A 26,370-nucleotide genomic window follows, 5' to 3' on the forward strand; every position below is an offset into this window, starting at 1 on the left:
AGGCAGAAAGAGGGTGCTCTGAGGGAAGACAGCAAAGGCCACAGCAGACCTGACTGCTTCACTCAGAAGGGAGCTCACAGTCGACCTGGCTGCGAGGACATTTTCAAGGACAGAAAAGAGAACACTGCAAGGATTGCAGAAGTCAACCACAGGAAAGCCGAGAGACTGTGGGGAAGGCTGCAGAAGGGGTGATGGCGGAAGGCTTCTTAGAGGAGACCGGCTGGGCATCCCTAAAGGACCACTGGACGTGTATGAATAGTCTCTGGGGGAACTGAATTGTCCTTTCTTTAGCCAAAGAAGTAGGGAGCAGCCCTGAAAATACCACCTGGGGAAGTGGTCCTGGAGCCTGGTTCTACATGCAGGCCATGATGGGCGCTGGCAGAGACAGGGGAGCGTTTCCTGGTACGTGAGGGACAGGACAGCGGGAGCAGAGGGTCAGAGATGAGACCTGAAGACTAAAAGCAGGGATGACAGAAAAAGCTGAGTCAACCCACACAAACTCAGATGGAGCAGGTGCTGAACGCAGGCCAGGAGGGTGAGCCGGCAGAAGCTCAGACAGCAGATGCTGGTGTGGCTCAGTGGACAGGCCTGGGCTGGTATTCCTGAGACTTGGACTCGCCTCTTAACTGTACTAACTTGCTACTTGATATGAGACAAGTCACCTGCTATTCCCAGACTTCAGCTTCCGGAATCGTAAAATCAAGTCTGAACCACACCTGTGCCCTACCCCAGGGGTCCACAGACGCAGTCTGGGAGGGATGCAGGTTTCCCAGTTACCAAGATGTTAACAGAGCACCTAATGCCTCTGAAAGTCACATGTGTCCTTCTCAGAAAAAGTGGTTTATTCTGTCTGTCACAGTGGAGCACAAGCTCTTTGATTAAAAAAAAAAAATGGTGGGAAGTACATAAGAGATTGAGATTTGAGGCATTAGTTGACCTCTATTCGTCTTTCCAGTTCTAATTAGTCAATGTCTTCTCCACACATAAATGCCAGGAAAAGGAAGCTCCTGGGAGCAATGGGCTATAAAAAAGCTTGATTCTAAGGAAACCTGTGCACTTTCCTGATTGCTTTCCAAAACTATGTCTTTACTTACACTCAACTCCAAGAGGCTGGATCTTTTTAGAAAAAACAAACAAAAATCTTACTAACATGGAACCATGTCATGTGGCTCCCTTATAGGTACAACAACCTTAACTGAAATCCTTTGCAGCATTTAATAACTAAACTCCTTGGACAAGGTCTAAAAAAGATTGCAGGCTGAATTCTACTCTTCACTAAATTTCAAGACTCTGCTAACTCACTTTCCTTTACATAAAGAATTTATATAATACATACAGAGTCTGGCAACACAGAAGTCAACACACAGGATCTCTCTTAACTTGGCCAGGAGAGAAGGACGTACTACACAGAACATGATTATTCATGGTCTGGGGTAATAAAAGAAAAAGATGGTAATGCCCAAACACATAGCAAGATGATGCAGGTAAACATCATATGTCCATCTATATATGCCTTCTTTCTACAAAGACTCACGAAGAATAGTCATCATATCTTTGCCCTAAAATTGAACTAGTATTGATGTATAGTAGGCATCCCATAAACCTTTCTTTAGTAAATGAAAGAAATGGCTCATCAAAACCAGAAAGAAGTCCAGTAGAATTAAATGTGATACTAAGGTCATAAACAATAATATATTAACAGGATGGAGTGAAAAAGTACCAGAAATAAATTATTTAACAAACATTTATCAAGCATCTCCTAGGCCCTAGAGATACAAATCATCTGGTACAAATTGAAAGGTACCGCCCCAAGCCTCTCAACATCTTTTACTCAATCCCTTTATATTGGTTGGTTGTTCTGAAAAATGGTCCTGATTTTTCCCAGCTTCTTGATCCCTACACCTCTTTTAACTGTGCGCCCCAGAACTCCGTTAACAGATGGCCCTACTATTTCGTAGACGACTTGACTTCCTTGCTAGAACTAAAAGTCGGCTCTTCTCTGAGGATCCTGTTTCTTTGCAGCCTCCCGCAGGGAAGTTATTCACCTCCCATTCCCTTGGGGTTGGGGAGGATGGCTCCCCAAAACATCACTCTTCCAGCCCCAGGAGGAAGCTCACTGTTGAATTGATGTCACAGAGCTGTACCACCTTCCACCCTTCTTCCTGAACAGCAGTTCTGTGTACCGGGAATTTTAGATTCACAGGGAGAAGTGTCAGGTGATGAAGTTGAAACGAATAGCGAGGTCATCTCATTAAGAGCCTTACCTGCCAGGTTAAGGAAGAATAATTTTACACTGGAGATATTGGGCTATTACTCTGAGTAATTTTAAATTCATTATCTCTTTTAATATAAGGATAGTAAATAATCCGATCTATCCTTCAGAAAAATAATTCTGGCAAAACGATGGTGAAAATGTGTGGAGAGAAAACAGGTAGAACGTTATTGCTACAGGCCACGTGAATGACTATGTCGGGCTGTACCAGGATTTGGGGGATGGGACTGGAGAGAGAAGACAGAGAGAGACGTTTAAGAAGTTTCATCACACAGACTGGGTGATTAATTGGATGCGGGCAGGGTGTGGGGGTAGTGAAGGAGAAGAATCAATTAAAGATAACTCCAAGGTGTCTAGCTTGGGTGACTGAATGGATGCTAATACCAGCCAGAGAATTGGAAAAAGGAGGTTGCAGGGAAGTGAGGGTATAATAAGCCTGGTTTTGACAAAGAAAATTTAGATAATGAGCAGGCAATTGGAAATGCAGCCACGGGGGACATAAAGTTCACGATGAAGCAGTACTCCAGAACTACTCATTAGTAGTAGTAGCTACTACAAGTATCACTAGTAGCTGGCCCTCTGGACTGAGTGAGCCCTGGGGTTCACTAACAATTCAGGGGGTGGAAGGATACCTTATAAGGAGATACCAGACTTCTTATTAATCTAGTATGTAGAGAGCTCAAAACACTCAATTCAATATTAAACAAGCTATGTCCTCACTTGTTTCCAAGGCCGCAAAAGTGCGGCAACCTATTCCTCCTGGACTCCCGTCCCTGTGGCAAGCAGCAATCATCATGGTCAGAACCGAGTCATCTCCAGCTCCTTGCTCTCCCAACCCCAACGCCAAGTCCGTCACCCAGGGAGCCACACTTGGTAACTCACCTCAACAGAAGGACTGACAGAATCTTAAAGAACCGAGGGACAACTCTCCCACTATATTCACTACTGGTCGACTTTTATTACAGTATCATGTCCAGTTTTGTACTGTTATAGAGGCTGCTGAGAGACTTAAGGAGATAAAGAAAAAATCAACAAAAAAGATTAAAGGAACAAAAGAAAGGTTAAAGGAGTTGGGGTGTTTCACTGAGAAATGGCTATTGAATGACTTAATTATCTTCAAATACACTACAGGTTATTACAAGTAGGACATTGTTCTTTGTCCACAAGGAAAAAATGGACTGTAGCTTCCAGGCAGGAGGCTGGGCAACATATGGTCTTAAAGAGCTGACCCTTCCAGTTCAGAAATACTAGAAACAGTGCAGAAGCATCTGAGAAGACGTGCAGAAGTGACGACAGGAATGCTTTTCTGTTTGGGGTGATGAAAAAGTTCTGGAAACGGATCGTGGTGATGGTTGCACGTCACTGTGAATATAGTTAAAATGAAAACCTTTAAAACTCCTTGCATTTTTCAGGTAAAAATAAACATGTTAAAATAACAGAAAAAAGTTGAGTTTACCAGTGAGAAATAGTAAGATGACCACGATTTATAATAAATGGTCCAAATATCTCCTTTGAAATACTAGAAGTTGGCATGGAGCCATGTTGTGGAAAGACTGAACTACAGCCTGTCAAAAAAATGACAGCAATGAGAGAAAGAACAGGAAAAAGGAGGCAGCATCCTCCAGCCTATGCTTTCTTCACCACAAATCTCAATGAACGTGTCTCAAAGCAAAGGAATTTGAAGTAGACTCTGTGCTATGAGAAGGCCTGAAGTTGGCACCCTCCTTCCAAACCTATATTGACATGCATGCTATCAAAGTCCCAACTGGTGGCCCTCAGGGTCGACAGCCATGTTTACAAGGGACATAGAAGACTGGGATTCTGTTCAGTAAAAATGGCCTGACCAAGCATTAGTTTATAGAACAGAGCAATGGTTTCCCAGGGAGCTCTTTTTTCCAATGCAATCTTAAGTGGAACTCCAGTAAATAAAGAAGAGCAGAGTTCTGCTGAAGAGAGCGTGCCAGAACCCACATTCCTGAAACAGCCCCTGCAGCACAGTCGAGAACTCCAAGGACGCCACACGGCATAGTCTAAATGCCACTGAGAAGAAAAGAGGCAAAAAAGTGGCTACAGAATAATCTAATTGGTTGAATCAAATAGTATGATGAGGAATATTTGAACTGCAAATGTATTGCCACGTTTGAGAATCCTGTTCAACTGCAAGTTATAGGGGGAAAATAATTAAGCAGCCCAATGTACGCATGCTGTTTTCAGGTAAAGGACAACTAAGTTCCTTTCAGCTCTATTTAGATGATACCAGGTTCATTCACCCACTCAATAAATATTTACTGTACTACTTACTATGAGATATGTGTGACGACAAAAAGAAAAGGAAAAGAAATACAAGATACAGTCTCTCCCCTTCAGGAGTTTACAGTCTAGCAGGAGAGACAAATGAAGGCACAAGCAAGTCTAAGAACACAAGGCCTCTCCTGTAAGGAACGCGCAGGCTTACCCAGTATGGGCCACCTGCAGGCAGGGCCGTGGGCCTGGAGCTCTTCAGTCAAGGCTGAGGATGGGAAGCCAGGACAGGTACCAAGAGAGAACACCCAGGATTGTAGCTGGAAAACAGGCCTTCAGAGCAAAAAGGCTAAAAGGGCTTGAGATGGATACAAAGGACTAAAGGAGCAAAGAAATACCAGGAAATGAATCAAGGAGCAGCGATTCGAAATGGGTTGTCACGCTGCTTCTCGAATGTGTCCTTCAAAGAACACCTACAGACAAAGGAGAAGAAACATCTACGAGAGGTTTGGGGGAATAGTCCTAAAAGGGGGATAAGGAACAATTTTCTTTGATGTCTTCATGTTTTATCTTAAAAAATAAATGCAAACATATAAGCTCTTGTATAATATTATACAAGACGTGCAGATTCCCATAGCCTGGGGAACAGCACCGGGCATAATATTATACAAGACGTGCAGATTCCCATAGCCTGGGGAACAGCACCGGGCAGCCACAGCCACACGTCTGCCGATTTAAGATGCACTACAGAAGGCAAAGGGCTGTTGCTTTTAAGTCAGGCTCTTAAACGTGCCCAGCTACACTTTCTAGGAATACATTTATAGTGTCCATGATGGAACAGACAAAACCAAGAGAAGATGTGATGAATGCCTTGGACATTGCATAAATTACAAGTGTTTCAGGATGTGAGAGAAGAGATCTTTTTAAATGGGAAGGATTATAGGCAGCTTCACGAAGATGGTAAGATTTGAGTTGGTCAAAAAAAAGATGGCCAGCATTTCCATGGGCACTTTTGGGAAGAGAAAAGAGGGAACAGACTGAACATAGATGGCGGGCAGAGGAAAATAAGTGTGCCACAGTGAAGAAGCTAACTTAGTCAGAGTCGAGGCACTGACTGGGCAAAGCTGAAAACAGGACCTTGAAATTTTGACTGTATCCTGAAAATGGCAGGAAGTTACGCATCACAAAATGAAGGTTTTTCATAAGAGAGTAATATGACACAACTAGAACTACCTAACCAATTCAAAGAGTGTATCTACTTATCTCTCCCCCAAATGTTCTTCTATCATGGACAACTAACTTTTATTTTATAATAAATATTACATAGCTACCCAACTGAACGTTCCTGTGATGTGTAACTCCAGCCATCATTCAGTGAGTAGGTCAGAAGCCACCACTTCAAGTAATGTTCAGGAATAATCAAGCCAAAGAGTTGAAATCTTCAATACACGGGAGAGGACTTACACATCAGTGAAGAAGAAGACAAATACTAACATGGAAAAATGGGCAAAGGACATGTAATTCACAATAGAAATCAATATTTTAAGTTTCTTAATCTCCCTAATTATTGATGAAATGAAAATTAAATAATGTTGAAATTCTTTGCCTATTAATTTGGCTATAAATGCAAAGACTATAGATTCACCATTTTTGGTGAAGGTGCAGGGTTACAGTCACTCTCATATGCTGTTGGCAGGGAACCTTTGTAGAGGGAAATTCAGCAATTCCACTTACAGGAATTTATCTTACAGAAATATGCAAACAAGTACCTATGACACATGTACAAGGATATTCACTATAGCATCATTTTACTAGTAAAACACTTATCCATAGAGCATGAGACAAATGAATTATGGTATATCAGTACAATGAAATTATGGTATATCTTTACATATCTCTAAAGAATGAAATAGACCCTCTTATCGTCATTTGGAAGTATGTGCAGGATACTGTAAACTCCCTGACGGTTGAGATCATGATTATTTCATTCACTACTGGATAACCAGGACCTAACTGCCTGGCTCAAACTAGGCACTCAATCCATGTGGAATAAATGGAGAGTCAGTTAAGCAGAAAAAGTTGCAAAACATTATACAGTTATGTGTCCCTTAATGACAGGGCTATGTTCTGAGAAATGCATCATTAGGTGACTTCATTGTTGTGCGAACATCATAGAGCGTACTTAACACGAACCTAGATGGTTTAGCCTACTATACATCTAGACTATATGGTACTCATCTTATGAGACCACCATTGTATATGTGGTCCATCATTGACCGAAACATTGTCATGCAGCACACGACTGTACAGCACGTGTGTGTTCTGTAACACACACATATGTTTTGCACAGACTCTATTGTTAACAGTGGTTATCACTGGAGAATGTGATCGAGACAGGATCTTTTACTTTTTACTTTATACTTTGTTTTCAACTTCATAAATTTTAACTTTAAAAATGGCTTTGAAATGAATATGTATTACTTTTTTGTAATTGAAAATAATCTACAAGAATTATGTACAGTCTTCTCCCTGTGGTATTATAAAGCTGGGTATAAGGCAACTGGTATTAGCAATTTGGATGTAAAAACATCTTCTATAACGTCACCCAGCAAAGGTGACGTTGAGCAGGAATGAGAAATGGGTGGCTAGAGACAGCAGCAAAAGAAAGTCAAGAAAGGAGGGTGCTGGGATGTAATATATTTTGCAACCCCTGGGGTACATCCTAAGATTACTTTCTCTTGAAGCTCATTACAAGCCATGTATTCTTAAAAGGAATTGGGAAGCAAGTACAGGGAAAAGTGTTAAAGTTACCATTTATAGAGCACTCACTACGTACCAGGCCCTCTAGTGAGCACTCTGCCTGACAACACGCTGAGAGGTTCGAATATCGATGAATACATTTTACCCAGGAGAAAACAGAGACTCTGAGGTTAGAGATTTAAACTGGATCCGTCAGGCTTCAAGGTCCAAGCGTTCCACTACTCTACGAAACCACTCAAGGAATGAGCTGAACGGCAGGAAGGACTCAATTCACAAAACAGTGAGCTGTACGGTATCCAGGAAGCTGTCATGACAAATGCTGGGTGCTGTTTGAACTAGTTAGCAACTTAACCACCTAGTTAGGTTAACACACACGGTGGAAACAATGAAATCATTGCACCAAACTATCTTTATGGATTCCAACTTAGTCGTACTGTTTCAAACTAAGAAGAATAAGGCTCAGATATTTCCTTTCAAATTGGAAACATGGTGCATGTGAATCCTGTTAGTTCTACAAAAGCCAAAGATTAAAACTTGGAAAAAGTGGAATAAGAATTTATTTGTGTTCATGATTCTGTGAAACATATAGCAAAAGTCTTCAAAGGCTGACAACATACATAGGAAAAATATAACAAGACTGTAGTTTAAGAGCTGCTTCCATATGCCTATAGCACTATAACCAAAATCTTGCCTTCATTCAACAGGAGAGAAAATGTTCATAATTCACTGTCTGGAAGTAGACAGTCTTTTTCAATATAATTTGAGATGCTGATCCTCTGCTCTACTGTACAGAAAACTTCTAAAAGAATGCTAATATGGAAGTGCAAATCTCCACTCCTTACCGAGATGGGAATTTACTATCTACAGTGTGGATCAGCTAAGTATGAACATGATTAAGTACTGGCTGTATTACATTTCTTCAGTCATTTAAAATTTTAAAATATTCCAAGTTAAATACACATGCTGTTGTACAGTTTCATCCTCAACGTAAATAATATTAATGATGATGAAAAATGGATCACATTCACAGTGCTTTTTTCTTCCAAGGATCTCAAGGAACTGATCATTTGGGGCCCAAAGGCACCTGCAGAGTGGCAGTCTTCCCTGAGTGAGATAATGGGAAATCTCCAGGGGTTAGGCAATCATAGCTTCAATCAGTGGCTTCCAAACTTTTCTGACATGGTTCACAGCAAGGAATTTATCTTTCATGATGACCTAAACACACACATATGTATACTATGCACATAACTAAAACAAAAGTTTCATGAATTTATCCTTCTTGCACGCAATGCACTCTGATATTTTCTAGTCTATTCTTTTTCCTTATTATTATCATTATTACTGTTGTTATTGTTGTAGTTAGTGTTGGTGACAATCCACTAAATGGATTTCATGACTCACTTATAAGTCACAACCACTGGTGTGAAAAACACTGCCTTAATGTCAAAGTTTTTTAGGACACTACCCTAGGCAGTCTTCTCCCTCTCTACTCTCTTTCTGGGTCCACCGATCCTCTTTCCAGTGACCATCTGTACACGGGGACTCCAGTCCTGACCCCACTTCGGGGCTCCAGACCCACAGACGCACTTGCCTACTGGAGAGCCCACTTGAGACACTTCAAAAGCAACCTTAAAAACATGTCCAAAAATGTATTTTATGACAACCATCCCCAAGGCTTAATAAATAGCACCAACCCAGCTGTCCAAGCCGGAAACCTGGGACTTACTCCTCTTCCCCTCCCTGAGACAGCCAACTCAGCACTGAGTCCTGCTTATTATAATTTCTAAATGACTTTTGATCCTTCCACTTCTTTCCACCCTTGTTCCCATGATCACCTGATGGGGCTACTGCCAAAAGCCTTTAGTGTTGCTCCCCTCCAATCTATATTCCCCGCTGAAGCCAGGGTGATCTTTCAAACACACGAATCTCGTTCCATGACACACCTCAGCGGAATGCCAACCACCCCAGGATGAGCCCAGCTCCCCCTACGTCCCACCCTGCCCTCCGCCTCCGGCCTCCCCTGCCTATTTCTCTGGCCTTGGCTCTTGCCATGTCCCCCCCTTATTCTAAACTGATGGCTTTCAGGTCTGGCCGCACATTAGGATTCCTGGACAACTTTAAAAATACCCGTGCCCAGGTCTCACTTCAGGACAATTAAATCTGAATCCAATTAGTGACTGTTATGGATAGCAGAGGGCCCTCTGCTTTAGCTAGAGGAAGTGTTCGCACTTTCCAGCCTTCATGTGTCCTCAGCTCCACCCCCTTACTCATCCTTCAGGTCTCAGTTTAACGGTCATCTTCTCAAGGGTCATATCCCCTAATCTCCCAGGCTTGCTGAGGCCCCCCTGTTCTATGTTCCCATAGAATCCTTAATTTCCCTTATCACAACCTAGTGGGCTTTAAAATCTCCTAGCCTGGCACAAATGGCTACTCAATAAGTACCTACCAAATTAATACAAGAATAAGGAAATTCTAGTATCAGATAGGCCGGAAGGTGGAGGAAAGCTGAAAAAAAAAAAAAAAAACGCTATTGATATGGAAGACATAAACCAACATCTGTGAAAGAAATTCTCCTCATTTCTAGGGAGCGTGTGGGGCTGGCAAGCAGAAGCCACTTGGCACCTATATGAAAGCTTCTTCTTATGAAGCTTTCCCAAAGGAATGCATCTCATGGTCATCGTCTTCCCAGTTCATCAAAGATGACAGAGGAGGAATTATTTCCCCCACCTGACAAATGAGAAGACTAAGTTGCCGGCCCAAAACGACCAAAGTAAACCAGAGGAAGAGGGATCAGATCTAGGCCACACATCTCTGCGCCACTCCAAGTGCCAGCCTCCCTCTTCCAGCCTCGAGTTCAACAGTGGAACAGCAGACTTACAGAGAATGCTAAAGCTAACATTCCTGCAGCAACTCCTTCTCAATCGTATTTCACGCAATGCTTATTAAGGTACCCATTAAAGTCTTGCTAGTAATTGAAAAAATTATATACGTGCAATGAGAATGAGTTCGTGTTAACAGAAGAACCTTAACTTTTGCATTCCCTGCCTTCTTACTTTTAAGTTGTACCTTAACCTTGCATTTTTGTGGGGTTCTTTATATTTTATATGTAGGTGTAAAGTCATATTTGAGATATAATTCCATTAGCCATACAAGTAACTTCATAGGCTATTATGTTGCATCAACTTTTTTCTGTAAAAATAAATTGTTAAGGGTATTATTCCTGGAACAGAATAAATTCTTGGAATTACTGAGTAACTTATGTACCGTACCACTGTTCCAAGAACACATTACTTATTTTATCATGACAAAGTAAAGTTATTAATCTTCTGGCTTCCATTTCAACAATGAGAAATGCTGTGAGATGCAGAGACACCTGCATTACATTTCAGTTCAACTTTATATCATCCATAAACATCTCTGTTTTGGACACCTCATCCAAACAAATGCTCACAGAATGTTCTATGTAGCATTCGGTTTTATGAAACTATAAAAGTTCCTTGCTGTTAATTACAGAGACAAATGTCTCATCACACATTTGGTTACCAGATAGCATAATTAGTTTTCTCCATTAACCTTTCAGATATAAAATTTGATTTCCAAGTTAAAAAACATTGTAAAGCCCTTGGAATTCAAATAACACAGTATATTTGTATGGGTTTGGGAAAAAAAAATGCAATACTAAGAAAATAATTTTATGGATTCTTATTTACAAGGATACTGATTGTCTGGAATACTGAAAGAAAATCTGTCTAAACTTGTTAATGATTTTAAAATATATGATCAAATATGCATGTAATAAGCTGTCCTCTGTAGAGAAAGGAGGCACGGTAATCTGACTATGAATGGAATGTGCCCTTTGATCTCTCTCTTCTGGGTACGGTGATGTGGCTGACCTGGTCCCTCACAGCCTCTCATTTGTCGCCCTCCACCCTGCCCTCATACAAGCATCTGAGAGACAACTGACGAGGGAAGGGAGTCCAGCCTATGGTAATGCAATAGTTTTTCTCTGCTCAAAGCTAAACGACCCCACAACCTTGGCCTGCTAAGGACCACGCTCCAGCTCACGTGTGGGGGCGCTTCTGATTGTCACAATGAGTAGGTGGGATGCTTCCGACATTTAGTGTATTTATGCTGCCAACGTTCAGAGGGTGGGATCACGACCCCCTGCAATGCACGGGACAGACCTGCATAGGAAAATTGTGGACTCAACAGACTGCCCCACTCAGATCAGCTGATAGCTGGAGGCAAATTACATTTTAACATGTTTTAACGTGGTACTCATTCATTTATTCATGATAGTTATTGAGAGGCTACTCTGTGCCAAGCGTTGTGCACTAGGAACACAGGAAACTCCGAGTCTTGCCCTGCAGGAATTCAAGCTGAGACTCGAGGGATAAACCAAGGATCATACAGACAAAGGTAGCAGAGGTCATTCCAAGCAGAGACTGCAGAGCAGATGCCAGGTCTACTGAACTACAATATTCCAGAGGTGCCTCCTTACTGCAGGGAGTCTGCAAGGCCCTGGGGGGTGGGGGCTGGTATACAAACAGGGCACAGTGGTGCATCCTATTTCAGAGTTCAACTTTAAAAGGGGGGCCTGCCATTAACCTAATAAAAAAGAAAAAAATACGTAATGAAAAATACACATTCCACTGGCAGTGTTGACATATTTTACTCCTGATATGTGAGGTCCAGTCAGCTACTAAGAAGGATGTGTAAATTTTCACTTTGCAGAGCATGAAGTTTCAAAATGGCTGATTTCACCACTTTATTTTGAATTTAAAATTGGACTCCTCGCTCATTCACCAAGCATCTGTTGATGTCTGTTATGTGACTGGCATGGCGCTGGGCAGTGCGGACACGGAGATGATTCTTAGGGAGTTTACAACCCAGAGGGAGAGACATAGAAGTAAACTAACAAGGCCTTTGCTTGGATAGAGATATGTGCCAGATGCTGTGGAAGGAGGTGAGAGGGGAATCAGAGAAGACGAGTTGGAGGAAGTTATGTCAACTTAGAGCCTTTAGGGATAAGAGAGAGCCAAGCAAAGCAGAGGGAGGATGGTGCAAGTGTGGAATTCCATGCACAGGAGGTGGTTCATGTAGCCACTGACGCGAGAAAGTACCTGGCCTAAAAAGAGACGAAGTGGGGCCCACTGCGGGAAAGAAAAATGGTTTGGTACGAATGAAGTATGAGAGGTGGGAAGGGAAGGGTGGGGAATAAGCTTGAAGTAGAGAGGTGGCAGTTCATGTAGGGTCTTAACTGTCATGCTTAAGAGGCTGAGTCCTAACGCGAAAATCATAGACAACAAGGAATTTCAGGCAGGGGAGCAACCCAAGTTGCACACAACACCCTAGGGAACGAAAGGCACCCCCCGGATAAATCACTGCAGGGTCGGCGTCTGCATCCACACACCCCGCTACTCCCGTTACAGTCCTTTCCAGGTAGCACTCTCTCCAATAATCTGTTACTTATAAGAATAACAGACGTGCTGTGTAAACGCCCTAGACCAATTTTTAACTTTGAGATGCAAAACACACTGTTCCAAAATCTTCATTTTATCTTATAGATGGCCATATTATTTTCTTCCAAAAGGAAAAATCCATATTCCCATGGGAACCGGAGAGGCTAAATTGTTAATATGTCTCCTTAGAGTCTGTCTTCGTGGAGATTTTTTTTTTTAGTCATTTGGTCATGATGGGTGTTAGAAAAACAAACCATCACACTACATCACACATGTCACACACAGGGAGGTGCTGAGCCACCGAGCCTTTATAAGAAACAGAAAGAGGCAACTTTTCCTTAAGACACAGCCGTGGTGAGCAGGCACAACTTGTGCATCTGTGTGTAGGGGCCCCCTTCCCTCAAAATGTGACATGCGCCAAGCTCTGTTGTTTAATTCATGGCTTTTTAAAAAATTAAGGTAGGAAAACTTGCTTCCTATGGAACCTGAAAACTAGACAATGCCAAAATCAGTTTATAACTATCTTAAGCAGCTCTATAAAGTTGTACCAAAGTTACAGCAGAATACGGAACCAGCAGAGCAGATGCTGTTTGTCAATTTTGGTTTTCAACGTGTTGCTGGCTTCCAAAAAGATTTCAAGTTGTATCTCACAAATTAACATCAGGAATCCCTAATTTCTATGCTAGTTTAGTATAGTACAAAAGCTTCTTCCAGTTAAATGAGGCAGATTTTAGTTCGGCTCACTAAATGTCTCTAAAATCTCAACCTCGTAGTATATTTTAGAACAAATCTTCAGAGTCCTATACAACAGTGTCCAACATGTTCATGCATTTAGATAACAAAGATCTGAGTACCTATAATTTGGGTACCTGTTACGAACACAACACTGGGCAAGATGCTCCCAAGGATACAGAAAAGAATCCAGGTCACACTTGCTCTGTGATCTACATGAGGAGAGAGGGTGCAAATAACCACAATTCAACGTGGTAACTGTTCAGATTTGGGGGCGGGGGGATTCTCAGGGTGACGTGGAGCACAATAAAGCCATGTACAAAAATAAGTAAATATTAGGCAGCCCATGGTAAGCGCCATAAAAGAGTAGTGTTATTATTTAGTGCTAAGGTGTCCAGAAGAAAAGATAGCTTCTAATTCGGAGGGAGAAGGGATGAGAAAAATAAGAATAAAGTGTTTTCTAGTTTGAAAGAGTGTTTCACCACACAGGACTTCCTATTCGCTGTAGGGGAACCTAATGAGGGGTTAGGGCCAACATTACTATTTATTATAGAAGATAAAGAAAACTCTCGAGTTTTGTCCAAGGTGTTATGAAGTGTTAACCTGAGATTTACACCACGGTTTTCTGACACTAAAACTGAGTTCTCTCTACTATGCTATATACACTGAAAAGGCTTCCAGGCCTGGGTAATATTTGAACTGAGCTTTGAAAACCGATAGGAGAGACAGGATTGTAAGAGATGGAGTCTGGAAATGGGATAAGACATGGAGGAGACAGGTATCTAGAAAATAAGATGGGGAAAGGAACAAAGAAGAGACTGGGAAAGGTGCTCTAGAGAGGCATGAAGAGAGACCAGAGTGACACCAGTAAATGCTTTCAGGAAGTGGGGAGAGAGAGGCTAGAAAGGTGAGCTAGGAAGTCAGCAAACAGCAGGGGCGGGGAGGAGCCTGCTTCCTCTGAGGCTACAGGCAAAGCAGAGAGAATGTGGGAGGCTCCCCTCTATGAGACATAGGACCTCAGGCAAATTGAGGTTTCCAAAGGCCCATTTTTTTCATCTAAAAATGGAAATAACAATCCCCTCTCAGAATTGGTGTGAGGGTTAAATGAGATACAGCATGGGAAGTGCCCGGCATACAGCAGATATTAAACAAACCTTGGTTCCTTTCTTCCCAAACAATGGGTCCTGGGCTTCCCCAGGAGGAAGCTTTGCCCACCCTTCCTTCCGCCCGCCACGCCCACTTTCATACCTGAAGTCCTACTTTGCTAGGGAGAGGATGGGGAGTTACATGCTAAGATCAGCCCGTGCAGGTAGAATGCGAGGGGTGGGGCAAGGACTGCAGGCAGCTCTGACACAGTCAAAATACCCAATTTAAAACGGTAGTGGACTACCAACTACTGTGTGACCTTGGGCAAATCACTTTCATCTCTGAGCCCAGCTTCACTTCTGTATAACAGACATAACACCTACCTCACAGGGTAGCTGTGACATTAACAAAATGATTAATGAAAGTAGGAGACAGGCCTAATTGCAAATGCCTCCCAAACTTTAGGCAATAAGTAACATCTAAGAATGACTAAGACTGCATCAATAGTTACAGAAACACATTAACATGTGCACTTATATTCAAAGATGCCATCAGGGCTTAAGTTTCCTCAAGAGGCTCTCTGAACTCTGAGTTTGCTTGCGATTGTTTTTGAAGCCATTTTTGTATAACCAGATATACTTTTAGTGCTGTAGGAAACCTCAGAAACCATCCAGAGCACAGGTTTTTACCTCGTGATAAGGGCACCCTGAGTTCTGCAGAGGCCCCTGGAGGTGGGGGGGGGGTGGAGCAGAGGAATGTGGGACGTGGTCCAAGGCGCTCAGGGTGTCCTCCACCTGCTTCCAGCAGCCCTGCTCCCCCCTTACCTGTTGTACATATTGGGGTTCCACATGGAAGTCACTGGAACAAAGCATGGCTTTGGAGACGGAAGACCTTGGTTTTATCCTGGTTCTGTCACTAAGTTACCTTGTGAACTCCTCAAATTCCTTATCCATAGAGTGGAAATAATAATACCGTTCTTGGGACAATTAATGGGATAACATATACAAAGTTCTTAGCATAGTGATGGCACACAGCAAGCTCTCCATAAATGACACCTATTATCAGCCACATTCCTAACCCCAAGAGACATTCAGGCCCTCTTGGACCTTCATTTGATTTGAGGTTGCTTCTCACTCTTGGAACCTCAGCCACAGGGACCGTGAAACCCCTCTTAGGAGGAGGGCCCAGCTCCCTATCCCTTCGAGACCAAACAAGAACCCAGGCCACTGGACTCCAGGTAAGGAGCCCTCCCATTTCACACACGGACCCGCCCACTTCTCCAGGGAGGGGAAGTACACAGTGGTTAGGGGCTAACTCCCTAACCTGGAAAAGTGGGTAGGAATTTTTTGTGTCATCTTGGAGTAGATTCTGGGGACCCTGGTGGGAGTAGCTGTCATCAAGAAAGCCACTGAAAAGAGATTCAAAAATTCAGAGATCTCGATTCTGCTCAATTGGCATGGCTACCACACCCTGTGTTTCATCTTCTCAAAGTTGTATAACTGAATTGAATATTAAGAAGAACTACTAGAACAGGGCCTGGCGCATAATTGGAGCTCAATAAATATTTGTTGAACGAATAAATAAATGAGACTGAATGCCTAAAATATAGACATGTTTCAAATTTACATACTATAATAGTAAATCTAAAACAAAATCCAGTGTATAAAAAGAGATTTTATTAAATGTGTGTATTATTGTTATGAATAATAAATTAATTGTCTCATTAAAATACTTCCTCAATGTGCCCTGCTACCAGCTAAGGTCTCTTTGGTGATCCTTGAATTTGCCTGGCTCAACGTGGTAGGGGGAAAAGATCTCTGGACAGGAGATGTGAGTTTACTCCAGGTTTTGCTATCTATGAGCAAGCCACTTAACTCTGAGCTTCAGTTTCTAGTTTCCTCCCCTGGGTAATGGGAAAATAACATCCACACTAACTGCTCACAGGTATACTGTAAAAATCATAAGATGATAGATGTGAAAGCACTTTCTAAACTATAAAGGGCAACCCACACTTCAAGTCGGATTACAATGATGCCCATCCCTGTGTGTGGCTCACAGCACCCCCCCCACCTGGAATCTTCTCCAACTCCCCTCTGCCTATCTATACATCTTTCCCTCGTTCAAGGTCCAGCTTTTCCAGAGCTCTCCACCCTACTCTAAATTTGATCCTTCCCTTCCAACTCTGCTTTTGCTCATTGCCCTAATGGTTCACATTTGTCCTTTAATTATCATTCACCCAGAGGGGGCGGTACAGTGGGGTGTTTACAGCTCGGGCGGACGTGCACTGGGATCCTAGCTATGACATCTGCTACTTGAGAGCCCTCTGGCAAGCTACCTAACATCTCTAAGTCTCATCTACAAAGCGGGGATGAAAACGACTCTTACAGAGTGGCTGTGAGAAGTAAAGGAGATAATTCATGTGAGGTACTCAACTCAATGCTGTGCACACAGTAAGCGCTCAATCACTGTGGCTGTTCTGATTGCTGAAAGCTGCTCCTTAACTGTGTCCCGCATTTGTGCTATCTCCCTAATCGGATTTAATCCGTGAGAACAGGATCCCTGTCCTCTCCATTTCTTTGGTTACCCCCCAACCCCACTCTCATTCTGAAAAGTGCTGAGTTCATAGCATTTTCTCAAAAAACACCTGTTGACTTGATTAAAATGAATTAAGCTGTTTTTCTCCAAACAGTGCTCAAATCTTACCATAGCCCATCACAGCCAGCTTGACAAAGTCAATGTCCACGGGATAAAGTAACTCTTCTGACCCTACTATCACATTAACGATGTGTGAGTAACTCCCAAAGCTCTCAGCCACGCCATTCACACTACCGAGCTATCCTACCATGGTGCATGCTCTCCGTTATTCAACAGCCTAAAAATACCCCAGAGAAATAGATTTCATGTGGGAACCTCTGCCAAATTCTGGAGCACTCTCTTTCCCCAAGACACGAACTTTAATCTTATAGGTGCAGATAGTATCAAAGATAACACATACGTCTGAACACAGAAAATCCTATACAATATCCTGGGGGCCGTGTTTTAGTAACACGTGCAACAATTCTTCTGGTGAAACAATTCTTCTGGTATTTTGCCAACAAACTCCTTTGGATGTCGTAAACCTCACACAGAATTCTACACCATAATGACTAATATTATGGATAGACTCTAGCAATTTTCAAAACAAACATAATTTAAATCTATGTTTTGAGAATAGTGACTATAAACTGAAAAATGTCCGTTTTATAACAGCGTCAACAACAAAATTCTTAATTCCATATGCTATCAGTCACTATTCTCCATTGCTCTAGCAATTACGTTTGTGTAATCATGTGCTCGTCCGCTTTTTTTAAATTGACCTAGAGATCACAAAATAAAAATATTCTTTGGGAACCATATCACACTTTCCCCAGAAAGAGCAAAAGATTGAGAAGTAACCCAGGCACACTTTCAATCTTTTGTCTCCGCATGTCTAAGCCTTCTTGACCAAGAACTTGGAAAGCTTCTCTCAAGCTTGGTCTTTCACTATGTTCTCTTACCTTCCTGGACTCGGGCTAGGAAAAGGGAAAGCAGTAATGTCTGCCCCTCAAGGGTTTCCATTTTACTGAATTCTGAGCACTAGCATCTCCTTTCCTTCCTCTTCCACTCTCCCACACCCAGAATTAACTGACTGGATAGTGTCCTTACCATTTTCCAATTACACAGCACAAAGGGGGGAAAAGCCTGCTTCATTGAAGAATAACTAAACCAGGGACATGATGTTCCATTTTACAATAAACGCAAATTTTCTACTAAAAGGCAAACTCTTCATTTCAAATGGCTAAATTGAGTGGTACTTAGATACAGAATTCCAACCGATCACGTTTAGGGAACCGAAAATACAGAATCCCAACTTATTAAGTTCGAGGAACTGAGAAGAGCACAATCCAAGAATATTCTCCTTCTGGTCACAGCATTTCGCTTGACTACTAACCTTTTGGTTTTTAGCTCTCTTGGTGCTGAGTAGTGCTGGCCTCAGTAATATTCTCCCTCCTTGGAAAGATCCATGTGCCTTCAGTGATCGCTTGTGTAAGAAATGCTACTTCCGGGGCCAGCCCCAAGGCTTGGCAGTTAAGTGCGCGGGCTCTGATGCTGGCGGCCCGGGTTCGGATCCCAGGCTCGCACCAAAGCACCGCTTTTCCGGCCACGCTGAGGCCGCGTCCCACATACAGCAACTAGCAGGATGTGCAACTATGACATACAACTATCTACTGGGGCTTCGGGGAGAAAAAGGGAAAAAAAGGAGGAGGATTGGCAATAGATGTTAGCTCATGGCCGGTCTTCCTCAGCAAAAAGAGGAGGATTGGCATGGATGTTAGCTCAGGGCTGATCTTCCTCACGTAAAAAAAAAAAAAAAAAGGAAATGCTATTTCCCTCCTGTTTTACTTCCATTAAGTATCTGTTTGACTTCTCAGTCTTTTGCAACCCACCCTTTCTCTTCCTCAAACCAAAAAAGAGAGACCCTGGAGAAACACTACACCTTCAGTGTTCACTTACTTTAATTTGCAGTAGTCCTCACGCTGGGTCTGAGCAGAAACCCTGCTTCCCTAAGCCCGATCGGCTCCCCAGGGAGATGGCAATTCTGCCCTTTGCTTGTAATCACTCTTGCCCTGGCTGTCTCCTATTTTCTGCTGCCTGTTGTACAGCACCCAGCCCTCACCCTACAACCACGGGTTGCAGGTGCTCAGGACAGGCGAGGTTGAAGCCAAATGCCACCATTTACTCTCCACACCAACTTCATGGGTACTGCACTCTTTGTGGCAAAATCCTAAGTCGTTTAATTTTTGGCTCACAGTCTGCAAATAACCACTGCACATGCAAGGGGCTTCAGGTAAGGTATTTGTACCAAAAACTACATGTGGAAAGAGTGCCAACGTTTTTGGCTACCTACTTGTCCGTCACACAGCTACACGCGTCAGAAGGTCTCAAAGATGCTGCTTTTGCTCTGCTTGGCCCTGAGGTGAGCTGGGAATGAGGACGGTAAGAGCAAAGAACGGCTTTACTCTCTGACCACAAGTGTTGGTGTGAAACGAACACAACGCCAGCAAAGTGAGGAGCTGCTTTATGATAACCGGTACTGTCAAGAGGTGGTTAGGTGGACAATCACACTTTCATTTTCCTTATGCTTTTGGACTGTAGATTTAATTTAATTTTGTCATGGCAGGATTAGCAACCAGGCCACAGAGGTGAAGGGACATTATAATAAGACAGCATATTAATCCTCTATCCCACCCAAGGCAGAAGCAAAACCAAACAAATAGCGGCTTCCTGGAAATTGAATTTCTGTTATCCAGATGTCAAAGATGTAATACCCCAATTACACAAACTATTGCCAGTGAAGCATGCCAGCGAATATGCAATGTAAATGGGGTGAGCGCTGAGCGTCAAAACTGCACAGTCAGCATCTGGCTCTGGGAGTGAGTGATAATTAGCACTGTGTGTAGACACTAATAAACATTTATGTCTGAAATTACAACTTTTAGCAATGTTAATAAGGGATATATTGGCAATCTGTAAAATAAAAGGTCTTGAAAAGAATGTCATACATTTAGCAATGGCAGACATTTCCCATTCTGGCCCAATCATTTTTTTCCCCCTAATTGCAAATAGCCACACTGTTTTGCTGAGAAATTAATTGACACAAGAACCTACCTAAAAAAATGGGTTGTGTCTCTTTGGCCTCCCCATTAACATCGTTGCTGAATTCTGAGCTCTTATATACCTCATGGTGATAATCTAGGATGAGAAAACAACCAAAAATTAGAATTCTAATGACCTGCGAGATATGAATAAGCAATAAAGACTAGAGTCTCATTATATATAGTATGTATAATCTATAATTTATAAATACAACTTTCAATTTATAAATAGAATTTTCAAGAATTTTCGGTTAATCACAGAATTTGTAGTCACTAATAACTCCTAAAACTTTGCTTACTCTGAAGACGTACACAAACTTGAGATATTACTTTAACTTTAGAAAACAGCTTTGCTTGGTCACACAGTTTTTACAGTAAATTTGACCCAAAGATGCCAATTACTAGGCTTCTTTTCTTTCAAATGACAAGTCTGTTTATAAGGAAAAGAAAAATCTTGCCCAATCATAGGCCAGGGGAGGATTCCAAATTTATCTCTACAGCCCATTTTCATGAGTACATCAATAGTATGCTTTAGAGTTACTCAGTGCTCTCAGTTTTCTCAGTTTACCCAGAAAAATTCCAGCCTTTAAGCAGCTTGCAGGCAAACACATATGAAAATACTGATTTGTTATTTCAAAAATAGTCTAATTTGGATAAGAAAGCAAGATTCTCATCTTTCCCACAAGTGAATCTTTTGCAGTCAGCTACTGCACTTTAATATACAATAATTTATTTTCTAAAAATGCACCTGTAGAGCAGAGAGAAGAAGCAGACTCATAATTTAAAAAAAAAAAGAAAAAAGGAAAAAGAAAAAAATTGCTATGTCAGTCAAACTTTAAAATACAATATTTCCCAAGCTTCTCTATAGAGGCGACTGTACTTGGGCAATTGTCTATTTCTAAAAAGTAGGATCATCTAGGTAAGAAAACCTTAACAGCTCTTCCCTTTTTTTTGGCCTTGGACCTCACAGGATGAGGTCTACAAAACGACTCTCACTTTTAAGATAAAGTAGTAAGTGCCCTGAGGTGATAAATAAGAAAGCAGCCTACATTGCTGAATGAATCAGATAGACCCACAGGCTAGTCACATATGGAGAGACTTTTAAAGTACAAATGACTATAATCAACACTACTAGAAAAAATGTACATAAAGGGAGGAGCCAAATATTTTGAATACATAAAACTATTTCAGGCCTCTTTCATTAAAAAGTATCCAAACGAAATCAGGGGAAACAGATATGAGTGGATCTTCAAAATGTCTACAATCAGACTATTTTCAGACTAACCAAAAGCAAGCCATATTGAAGCTACATCATCGTTAGCCCAGCTTATCTTGAAAAGCTCTATTACTTGCAATTGCTCTCTAATTTTCATCAGCTTACATGTGACTTCTCCAGGTTGTTAAAACAATCGCTTTGCTCTCTACTCTGATGCCAATGCTAGATAAAACAGAGGAAAAGAGGATAGCTTCTCTGGTTGGGTTTTGACCTCAAGTTGATTCAAAGAAGATATTTAAACAGGTTCTAACCTCAATATTAAGACTTGTGACATGACGATGAAAAAAAGTCACCTCCCTCCAATTTAAGGTGACACAATGCATTTTGATAGACATTATTTTTACGCCTGCTCTTAAGTGCTCATCCTTTTTTAAAAAGTCAAATCAGGAAAATAAAGACTCTAACAAGTAACTGAACACGGACAAGACTATTCAACTTGCCCCTCCCCTGAGAAAATAAACCCAAGCCCCAAAGACTGTGGTGTACACCTGTTAAATCGTCAGTAACCGGCGGGTTTTTTTTTGTCTTAATGATACTTGTCTGGCTGATAAGTGATCTGTTCTACAACAGCTTTCCAACCCAACTAACGTATCTAGAAAAGATGCTGGATGTCAACAATTCTCATTTAGGTTTGTACACCTAACGAGCTTCTTTCTCGTTCTTAAAAGAACCACCACCTTTTTTCCTTCTCTTTGGGGGAAAATAAAACCCCACAACCATTGGTCGGGATTCGTGTCCGCACGGCCTGATGGAAAGGCAGACCTCCCCCACCCCCCAACCTAGCTACAGGAGCGGAATGCCGAAGAAGCCTCTCGGCTCCCCAAGTGTCATTGTTTGCTAATTTCCTGATGTGCCCTCCGACTTGTTTACGCGGAATAACATCCTGCCTCTCCCCCCGCACAACTTTCCCCGCCGCCCGCGTGTGCGGCCGCAGCCCCCCTCGGGAAGGAAGCCAGACCCCCGGCGGGGGCGCGCGGCCGGGCGCGGGGATGTTTACGCGGCGCCAAGTCCTTCCCCGCCGGCCGCACGCCCCCCGCCCGGCCGGCCCGGCCCCGGGCGCCGCTTACCTCGGCTCACCAGTTTGAAGCTCTGCGATTTCCTGCTTCGCTTCCTCTCCGAGAACTCCATGGTGCGGGCAGGAGCGGGCGGCCGGGGCTGCGGCGGGGGCGGCCGGAGCGAGCGGCGGCCGAGGCGGCGGCGGCGGCGCTGGCTCTTGTCACCCGGCAGCGGGAGCGCCAGGACCAAGGTCCGTGTCTGGAATCCGCAGGGGGGAGGCGGAGGAAAGGGAAAAACCACCTCGAAGCCCCTCGGGGGCTGCGGCGCGCGGGGCTCGGCAGGAGGCGCCCTCCCGGGAGAAGCGGCCCCCTCCTGGTGGCCGCCTCCCGCGCCCTCAGCGCGCCCCCCGACCCCCGCTCATGCCCGGCTTCTTTGAAGACGCAGCCGGAGCCGAACTTTCCGTTGGGGAGCGAGTGGGGGGCGGGGAGGGCGCGGCGGGCCGGGCTGCCGGCGCCCTGGGCGCAGCTCCGGACGCGGCGGCGGCGGCGGCGAGCGCGGCCCCGGGGACGCGGCGGGCGGGCGGGCGGGCCGAGGGCGGCGGCGGCGGCGGCGGGGTGCGAGCCGGGTCGGGGCGCTGACCGCCCCCGCGGGAGGAGGGGCGCCGCGAGGGGGCGGCGCCGCCGGGACCCCGGGGCCACCTGCTGGCGGAGCGCGGCCGCCGCCGTCCCCGGGGGCCCGGGCCGCCGCCACCCACCGGCCTGGCCGCGCGGCGCCCCGAGGACGAGCCGGAGGCCGCGGCGCAGCGCCCTCGGCCCGGCCGGCCGCCCTGCCCCCTGGGGACCCCGGGCCCTGCCCGGCGCGGGGGTCCTGCCGCTGGCGCCGCGGGGGCCGGGGACTCGGGGCGCTGCTTCCCGGGGGGCCCGGCTCTCGGCCCTGAGCTCGCCTGCGTCTCCCCGCCGCTTCCTGGGGCCGATCTTGTTATAAATAGTCCTGGGTGTCGGGGACTCTCCTGGCCAGCCCACTCCTTGCCTTAAGATTCGGGGTGTCGACGGGCCGGACTCACTGGTTTTAGGCAAGTTTTAGGGGAAAAAAAATACAGCTTACCCATCTGCGCTCTGCAAGGAAACGAAGGGATGTTAGAATTTCCTGGTGAGAAGAGTACAGAAGAGTGAGCTGCTATACCCAAACACGAGGAGGGTTGTAGGAAGATCCGGAGTTATATTCAAGGAGAGAACTTGGAATGTGGGGCTTGGAGAGGGTGCAAAGGGTGAGGGGTGCGACGTCAGAGGGTGCTTGATCGCTCTGCTGACTTTTACGGAAAAAATAAGGCAGGTGCAGGGGACTCTGCCACTTGATGTAGTAATGCCAAAATAATTGGCATAAACAGGAAGGCTTTATTAGTTTTATATAATATTCTTTTCTAGGGAGCTAAGAGCACACCATTTCTTTCTCACAACATCTTGAGAGTGTGGAATGGAAGAGAATTTGACACCACCTAGGCAGGGCAGTACAGGAGTGTGATCTGCTTAAAACAACCGCCGCCAGACTGATCATCTCTAGACCAAAATACGGACAGCCCGTCCAGCACTGTGGCAAATTCAGGTGGCCCCAAAAGAGTGAGAGGATTAAGGGAAAAGGGTATGTTGATAAATGTGATGTTACACAGTGCGTGTCACTCAAATGAGACAGCCACTCAGGGTCCACTCTTATTTAACAGGGAGGTACAGAGGAAGAGGGAAGTTGGAGGCAACTAGCATAAACGTACACACACCCAGAAACAAAATCAAGGAACCAGGTAACCACCAAATAGTGGAAGCAGGGCCTGGTATGCATCCTGAGGTCTTAGGTGGGCTGCAGAAAGTGAGGAGGCTGGGTATACCTGGCCAGGTTGGAGGGAGAACTGTTCATTCATTTCGCTAATGCAGACCCTTAAACAAGGGTTTCTTAAATCTTTTTGGTCAAAGATTATGTTCAAAGCTCTGGACCCTATTCCCGTAAAATACGTATAGAACAAACAAAATTTTGTATAGATTTCTTGGTGCTCTTAGACCCCTTGGCACTCTAAAAGGTGGCAGAAGGGATTAACGTGATAACAGGGATTAAATCACTACCCTGTTTGGTTTTCTTCCATTATTTTTCCTCTTTCTTTCTTTAAAACCAAGCAGTTAAAAACCCGAAGATGTTTTGAATGTTTTTAAAAAAGCAAAGCTTAATATTTTGTTCCCGGGGCTGGGACCCTTTTTTTCATTTTGTAATGCCTTTTAAAATGTTATTCCAAAAGCCACAAGGCTAGTACTATACCAATTGAGGAACATTTAGCATCGTTCATACCTTGGAGCATAAAATGAGATTTTATTATGCTTAAACTATGCTGAAATCGTTGAAGGTGCCATACCAAGAAGCAGATCCCTAGGGGAGATATTAACAACTTAGCATTTTCAGTTCAAGTGGGAATATGAATTCCATTTACTGAAGAAAATATTTTTGATATAGTTAAGAAGAAAATATTTGAAAGTAATAATGTTTTTAAATAATAATTATTTTCCTTGACCCTTTGTCCTGGCGCAGCAAAGATGGTCTATGAGCGAATTGGTCCACAGAGGGCATAGGTCAGGGCTGTCCTATTAACATAGAGAAAATCAACAAATATTTATTTATTCTCCACATTGTGCAAATCACCATGCCTTTATATAACAAAAATGTGTATTCTCATAATCAGCATTAAGTAAAGATTAATTATGATATTTAATAAAAAAGAGATTGCTTTAAGTGGTAAGTATCAGTATTAGTTGCTTGAACTGCCATAACAAAATACAATAGACCAGGTGGTTTACACAATAGAAATTTATTTTCTCTTAGTTCTGAAGGCTAGAAGTGCCAGGTAAAGGTCTGACAGGGTCAGTTCCTGGCTGGCTTCTGACAGTGTCCTCACATGATGGAGAAAAAGAGAGCTCTGGTCTATTCCTTTTCTTATGAGGACACTAATCCCATCATCAGTGCCCCATCCTCATGACCTCATCTAACCCTAAGTACCTCCCGAAGTCCCCACCTCTAATGGCCATCACATTGGGGGTTGGGGCATCAACCTGAGTTTTGAGGGGACACGATTCAGTCACAGCAGTATTGTTTTTGGTTAATTGAATGCAGCTTTTGTGTTGTGTCCTGGAAAGTCCTCTGGGAGATCTGCTAAGGTCATTTCTCTGCCTCTATAGTTGAAAGCCGCTGAAGGTTTTAGAACTGCAGGTTTACATAGTATCAAAACTCAGGGGAGGGTCCAGCTCCATGGCTTAGCCCTTAAGTGGGAGCGCTCCGCTACTGGTGGCCCGGGTTCGGATCCCGGGTGCGCACTGACGCACCGCTTCTCCGGCCGTGCTGAGGCCGCATCCCACATACAGCAACTAGAAGGATGTGCAACTATGACATACAACTATCTACTGGGGCTTTGGGGGGAAAAAAAAAGGAGAAGGATCGGCAATAGATGTTAGCTCAGAGCCGGCCTTCCTCAGCAAAAAAAAAAAAAAAAAAAACTCAAGGGAAACCCGTCAAGTATTCTGTGACTTCATGTACCCCGAACGTCATATGACCATTCTAAAATTCAGTTGATTATACAGATTAAACATAGATTTTAATCTTTGACAAAGGTAATTTGGCCAGAAAATGTTTAACACTAATGCATTTTTTTTTTAAATTATTTTATTGGAGTCATATTGGCTTACAACATTGTGTAAATTTCAGGTGTACATCACTATATTTCAGTTTCTGTATAGACTGCATCGTGTTCACCACCAATGGCCCAGTTTTTATCCATCACCATACACATGTGCCCCTTTACCCCTTTCACCCTCCCCCCACCACCTTGTCCTCTGGTAA

At 43.7% G+C, this 26,370-nt stretch overlaps 2 protein-coding genes across 4 annotated transcripts in view; one reads left to right on the forward strand and one right to left on the reverse strand.

Moving 5' to 3' along the window:
* Positions 1-22,851, reverse strand: part of BEND7 (BEN domain containing 7) — an 80,639-nt gene extending 57,788 nt beyond the window's left edge. Inside the window, exons 1-2 of the mRNA XM_058532440.1 lie at positions 22,572-22,851; positions 20,242-20,325 (exon numbers count right to left, since the gene is read on the reverse strand). Coding sequence (XP_058388423.1) covers positions 20,242-20,325; positions 22,572-22,632 — 145 coding nt within the window. The 5' untranslated portion in view covers positions 22,633-22,851. The remainder of the gene's footprint in view (positions 1-20,241; positions 20,326-22,571) is intronic.
* Positions 22,557-26,370, forward strand: part of PRPF18 (pre-mRNA processing factor 18) — a 91,367-nt gene continuing 87,553 nt past the window's right edge. Inside the window, exon 1 of one of the 3 annotated variants that reach the window (XM_058532449.1) lies at positions 22,557-22,750. In XM_058532449.1, the coding sequence (XP_058388432.1) occupies positions 22,631-22,750 (120 nt within the window). In that variant the 5' untranslated portion in view covers positions 22,557-22,630. The remainder of the gene's footprint in view (positions 22,751-26,370) is intronic. The other 2 variants (XM_058532448.1, XM_058532446.1) reach the window with 2 other exon arrangements.

The sequence above is a fragment of the Diceros bicornis genome, chromosome 36 (assembly GCF_020826845.1).
Source record: "Diceros bicornis minor isolate mBicDic1 chromosome 36, mDicBic1.mat.cur, whole genome shotgun sequence".
In the NCBI taxonomy this organism is placed as follows: domain Eukaryota; kingdom Metazoa; phylum Chordata; class Mammalia; order Perissodactyla; family Rhinocerotidae; genus Diceros; species Diceros bicornis.